The sequence below is a fragment of the Perognathus longimembris genome, chromosome 2 (genome assembly GCF_023159225.1).
Source record: "Perognathus longimembris pacificus isolate PPM17 chromosome 2, ASM2315922v1, whole genome shotgun sequence".
Lineage (NCBI taxonomy): Eukaryota > Metazoa > Chordata > Mammalia > Rodentia > Heteromyidae > Perognathus > Perognathus longimembris.
The window spans coordinates 145,005,743-145,012,072 of record NC_063162.1 but is presented as its reverse complement, the minus strand read 5'-3'; the positions used below and the strand labels follow the sequence as shown (position 1 = coordinate 145,012,072).

General features: G+C 43.6%; 1 protein-coding gene across 1 annotated transcript; it reads right to left on the bottom strand.

Moving 5' to 3' along the window:
- Positions 1-586: 586 nt before the first annotated feature.
- Positions 587-6,305, bottom strand: LOC125345668 (maltase-glucoamylase-like). Its single transcript, XM_048337721.1, has 8 exons — positions 6,213-6,305; positions 5,553-5,678; positions 3,904-4,032; positions 3,545-3,655; positions 3,237-3,299; positions 1,611-1,745; positions 1,077-1,164; positions 587-729 (listed from the first exon to the last, which is right to left on the bottom strand). The coding sequence occupies exons 1-8, from the start codon at positions 6,303-6,305 to the stop codon at positions 587-589; spliced, it is 888 nt and encodes a 295-aa protein (XP_048193678.1).
- Between the last annotated feature and the right edge of the window lie 25 nt (positions 6,306-6,330).

Sequence of the window (6,330 nt, the reverse complement as noted above, 5' to 3'; positions counted from 1 at the left end):
ACGAGCAGGCCCAAGGCTCACCAGCACTTGTATTCTGAGTTCCCACATGCAAGTGTCTTTATCTGAGTTTACACAGTGAAGGTTACCATGGCTACATGCAAAAAATAAAGCATCTATACTGATAGCACATTCAGAGCCTAAAGAGACTTTGTGAGAAAAATGAGTTCTCTTATTGTTTTGAGAAAGGAGACTGCAACCCAGGCAAAGATCACACTTATATTCCCCTTTATCTAGCTTTCAAAGTCTAGCTCTCAGGCCCTCCAGCACAGAAGAAGGGGGCAGCACTTCAGTCTCTTAAACCACTCCAGAGCTGTCTGTTTCCTCCTATCCAGGAAGAGCTCTCAGTGTCTTGAGTACAACTGAGGCATGGTTCCAAACTCTATAATCTTTCCCAAGTTTCACAGTTCAGCTGCAAAGTTCTCTACACCCTTGAAATGCATTTCATGGTTGGGGAATCTGAGGACCTGTGAATTTGTGGGGAAACTCTGAAGCTGAGGGGATTTCCTCATCCAAACAAAGGGAAGAATAGGACAGTTATACACTTCTGAGTCTACCCTCAGGTAGTGGCAGACAGAGGACACATGACTCACTCATAGGTGGGTCTGGTCTGGGACCAGCCATACAGGCTGTGGACATCGTAGTGCCGCACTCGGGAGCCGTCTGGAAGGATCTGCTCGCTCTCCATGCACAGGGTCTTGCTGCTCAGGCCTCTGTCCCTGCCTGCCAAATCTGAAGAGAAAATTGAAGAATGGTAAACAACAGCCTTGACAGACCTAGTCCCTGGCCTGTCTGAGGGATTAACTCTGGATCCTGAGGCCAAATTGAACCGCACAGGACTCCTCCATACTTTGGAGACATTACCACTGTTAAGTGCATTCTGGCCATGTTACCGGAACTGTGCCAGAAGGTGTGGCAACTTGCAATTGCCAAGGTAGCATCTCAGCAGTGCTTTTGTCTCTGGTCCCTATTAAAACACAGTTCTTCGGGGTCCTCCTAAGGGGGCCCTGGCAGAGGGGCTTTGGATCAGACATCCTGCCTCTAGCCACACTCAGGTGAAGGAGGCCGCGGGTCCTTACGTGGCATGTAGGGTGGACGGTTCAGAGTCGTATCCCTGCAGCCAGATGGAACTGCCCCATTCACAAAGCTCGAAGGTTCATTCATATCCTAGAAATGTCACACACACCCACATGGTTACATGAATACATTCATGGTTTTGTCATTCTCTCACCATCTTGTAATTCCTATCCACGGTGCCTAGAGAAAATCGCCACACACCACACACCAGAGAAAACTAAGTAAAAATACCAACTAAGCCCTACAAGATGAATGGCTGGAAAGCTACAAAGTATTCTCCTGCCAGTAAGCCCATTTCCAAGAAATTCCCAACAATCTCTGCAGAGGCTGGACAGCAGAAAGGTCAAGGTAGCTCCAGGCTAGAAGATGACAGAGGGCTGCTCTCCTCCCAATGGAGTCAATGCAGCAAAGATGTCCAAAGTCTTCCTTGATGATTTCATCCTATGCTCTAGCATGTGTCAGTGAGGCATGGGCAAAAACAAAGACACCTACACACGATTCCCCATGTGTATAGAGTCAAGCACTCCCGCACTTACAATCCACATGCCATCAAACTTCAAGCTCTTCTCTGGGCTCTGTGGATTGGAGTGGAGCTCTTTCATTTCCCTCTTCCACCACAGGGCAGTCGAGTTCCGGAAAAAGTCTGGGAAGGCCACATAAGCTCTGTATTGCTATGAAAACAAATCACAAATAGTCCCAAATGAATATACTTCACAATAAACAAGGAATTACTGAGATGTGAACACAAATGAGTCAAGATTTGTATTTCATGGTAATACAGAGTATGAGGAGACTCACCAGCACCTTCAGAGTTTAATGTCCTGGGATTCTTGGGAAAGCAAGGGGTACGAAGAATAGAGTCACAGAGAATGTACCTCTGCACATTTGGAAAACAGGAATACACTCTTTTCCTCCTTGTACCTACACACCAGATATCAGCCAATACAGTAAACTCTCCATCTGTTGTTTAAAAGCTCACCCTAACTTCTTGTAGTCCTGCCTTTTTCTAGGACTCCTGCACAACCTTACCACTTGCAGGAAGAAACTGCAGCTAGAAAGGTCACATGAGTGATCTTTGTCAAATGGGTGTATCAGACATCCTACATGCCAGTTTGGGAAGAATCATCCAGTTGATGTTCCATTGGGGGGAACAAGGGAAGCAGAAGGCTATAGTCCACGCAATGATGGGATGGACCTGTTTTCTGTGATTTCAAAGGCCTATGCGAAGCAAATGCTGGGTGATATTAAGTGGGAGGATCTAAGCAGAAAATTTCAATCACCTCCTTTCACACCTTCCCTCCAATAATGAAACCAGTGCCTACCACCACAGTGGCCTCATTAACTAAAGATGCGAATGGGAAATTAAAGCCAACCATAATTTTTCAACTTCACCAAGTTCTATTCTGATCATCTGAACCAATAAATTTTTTAAAAAAATCAAGGTCCTGAAATTATCCAAGGTGCTGTTTCCATCTCACCCTGTTCATATTTAATGGTGGAAGGGCTGACACTGAGCAAAGGGATTGTACTTATAAATTGACATATTGAGTTAAAAACCTTCAGTACAACCATGAAATGATGATTTCTTTTTTAAAAAATGTGAAATATGGCAGACTCTATGGAGAATTCAAGTAGTGTAATTTCTTACAAAGCAAAGTCAAACCCCACCTATATAAGCACCAGAAAACAGGGATTTACAAGGGGACAGCAAAGAGGAAGGGGTAGGCAAATGAAGAGGAGAAGTGGAGGACAATGCACCAAGAATTCATTAGTTATACTACAACATTAAGAAAAGTAGCACAACAGGTGTGGCCAAGGTGAAGGAGAATGTCGAAAGGGGTGACACTGGTCAAGATTGCTGTTTTCATAGACTATGTTGTTAAATGACAACTCTTGTGTACAATTACATAAAGTTAACAAAACAAAACAAAAAGTTAATAACGAAGCTACATGTTCATTTAAAATAGGCTGTAGTGAAATCAGCATTGTGCCCACTAACACCATGGAAGTAACTGGGAATCTCAGTTTCTGGTCCCAAGGATAATAAGGACCATTGGAAGTAAAAGCAATCTTCACACTGACTGACATGTCTGTTATCATGAGAAAGGCATCTGATTTCAGGTAACCCTGGCCCCACCCAACACTCAAAAACGGTCTTTTACCTCCACTTGGCTGTCCCAGTCCAGAGAATTGTTCACCACAATATTCGGGAAATCTGGCCAGACCTATGCAGAGAAAAACAGTTCAACAGCAACAGAAATTACCAACCACATTCCTAGAGCTAGATAATTTAGTTATCATGTAGCATTGGTCCTCAGCAAAGTGTATTCCACAAAGCCTTTAAGTGGATGCATAAATAGGGATTGAAACAGAAACAAAATGGAAAAGAGGGAAAAACAACAATGGAAAACAACCCCACAGTGTCCTCTACCCCAAGCTAGGTGTTCCTTGATCGCCCATTAGTTCATACCTTGCCCCAGACAATTTCTCCATCATTGGGAAACTTGATGAAGACATCATCCTGCACACCACGAGTGAAGGCCGGATACGGCTCTGTCTCATTGCCAGAAATGGCTGGGTCCTAATACCAAAGCACAAGTCAAATGGAAAAACAAATCTAGAGAACAGTCAGGGACACAATACACCTCTTCCAAAAACATTGGTTCCTTCCTTTATAGTTGAAGATTAAAGTGTCTGAGAACACTGGTAAGTGTGTGTCCTAGTGAACTTCGACCTTTCCTTGTGTAACATGGAAGGAAATACAGTACAGGCATTCCCCACCAACCCCCTTTATCTTCCCAGAGTCCACAAAGTCTCACAAGGACTGACCAGAATGAGGATGACCCGCATGCCATCCGCCTTCATGCGATTGATCAGGGCTGGAAGCCCAGTGAACTTGGAGCTGAGGGTGAAGTCCAGCTGCCGCTCCATGTAGTCGATGTCTGAGTACTGCACGTCCTAGGGAAGGATACAGGGCACTGAGTGGTAACTGGGGATGAGGCCATGTTCCCAGGAGAGTGACTCTCCACCGCCCATGCCCAACTTCACATGATTTCTGACTCAAACACTAGTTCCCTTCTTTGTTATCTACTGAAAGCTGAAAACAGACATAATTTTTTTCAAAATTCCCAAATTAAGAAAAAATAAAATAAGAACCTGCATATCAAAAATTGTAGGATGAAGATACCTACTTAGTGGGGCACTTTTGTGCATGAGTGAAAACCACTGGCTCAGAGCTCATGCCTGTTCAAGGCCAACCAGAGCAAAAAGTTAACTAGAACATTTCGCAGTCACTTCCTGGGCATAGCAGTTAACACCTGTCAGTTACAACAGAGACTGAGATCAAGAAAAACTCAGTTCCTACACAGTGAGGGGAATACAAGTACATAGGATAAATATTTCAGTAGAATAACCTGGGCAAATGGCACCCACAGTCATCTTGGTTATGGCCAGAAGAATAAAATAGGAGGGTTACAGTAGACACATTAGCCTAGACAAAAACAGCAAGACTCGTTCTTGAGATAACCACTGTAGAAAAGGGGTTAATGGTATAGTTCAGTTGTCCATATTTAGCAAACGACATGCCCCGATATCAAACTCACATCCCACAGAAGACAAAAAAAAAAAAAGCAAAGAAAACACATGGCATAAGAAAATACTGGGTAAACTGAGAATATAAGTACTGATTGAGTGTGTTGGCCGCTCACAAGAGACTGCCCAAGATTCAGTGTTAACAGGAAAACAAATTGCTTTGTGAGAGAAACACATTAAAAAAAAAAAAGAACTCCCCTATCCACTGCTATTAAAGGAAGAGAGTAGGACTTACTATTCAAAATCAAAGAAACAAAAGCACAAGCCCTAATTGTGACATGTCCACTCCTAATAATCAGACATATTTTCCTTATTACCAGTGATATACTTGAATGGAATTATCTGAAACAATAGAACAAAATTAAACATAAAAGTAGGCTGTGGGATAAGTTGTGATTACAGGACTGTTCTTGTCCTCAGTGACTAAGAAGGTTTGTTTCCCTGGAAACCCAGGATCCCTGCATTCAGCCAGAGAGTGGCTCAGCACGCATGGCACTGGGCTGCAGTTCCGACCAGATGCTAACTGCACACCTACCTACATGGACAATGGGCCAATGAGTACACATTCATTTCATTTAATTAAGCAAAGGTACTGTTGGAAAGTTACTCTATTCTTAGAAAACTCTGGTTTTGGACTAAATGTCTTCAACCTAGGACATAGAATGCTTTCCCTCTGCACTGTGAGTCACTGATCTCCTAATGCCACAGAGCCAGAACCAACTCACACAATTAGTAGGACAAGTTCAAGGGCAGGGTGGCATCACGTGAGAAAGGACTTCATGTACGTGCAGAATGTCACAAATAACCTATAAAGAAATTGAGGCCCAGACCCAGGCAGGTTCCCTATGAGAATACGTTGCACGGCGTGCGCCATGGCTTGTACATACGTAGGGAATCTGGGCAGCCACCATCTCATCATACAAGCTGGAGATCTCAGCATCGTTCTCATAGCCATAGCGACACAGCTGGAACCCCATGGACCAGTAAGGCACCATCACGGGCCGGCCAATCACCTGGAAGAAAGATTTTAAACATTAACTCTGAAAATGGGATGCTAGGTGGAAATTCCTGTGAAATAAAAACAATATTTCCAGGGCCCCAATCTAGACAAACCAAACCTGCAATTTCAGAGTAGAATGGAAGGGAAGCACAACACTAGAATGCCTTGGGGGAAAGCCTGCTGCTGGATTAGAACTCATGCCTCAAGAATCTAGAGAAGTGGCTTTTGCTCTGATTCCTAGATGAAGTCTAAGTTATTAGAGAGGAGTCCAGAATTCAGAACCAAAATCCATGGACTAATACACATATGTCATGCACTGCTCTGTGACCTAGGGCAAGGATAAATACCTAATTGTGCATGTTTCCTCACCTGTAAGTTGAGTATGATCTCAGTGTACATCCCATAATGGATTTATGAGAATTGAAATTACTATATATGCTCTCACATGGATTAAGTAACAAATTCAGCAGTTATTCCATGCTTGTTATCTCTATCACAATCACAAATAACTTCATTGTTCACCACCACCCTCACCTTACATCACAACCATTGCAGCCTTCATGGCCCCATCAACAGAACCCCCATCACCACCCTGAAAACTGTAACTGCACACAGTGTATGTCACCATCACCATCCTCATCACTACCTCAACCATCTGTCCATCA

Excerpts from the sequence above, each read along its gene's own strand:
- LOC125345668 (XM_048337721.1), bottom strand. The coding sequence starts at position 6,305 with ATGAGGATGGTGATGGTGACATACACTGTGTGCAGTTACAGTTTTCAG. Across the intron at positions 3,300-3,544 it reads GAGAAATTGTCTGGGGCAAG|GTCTGGCCAGATTTCCCGAA; the intron begins GTATGAACTAAT and ends TTCTCTGCATAG. Across the intron at positions 1,746-3,236 it reads ACTGGGACAGCCAAGTGGAG|CAATACAGAGCTTATGTGGC; the intron begins GTAAAAGACCGT and ends TTGTTTTCATAG.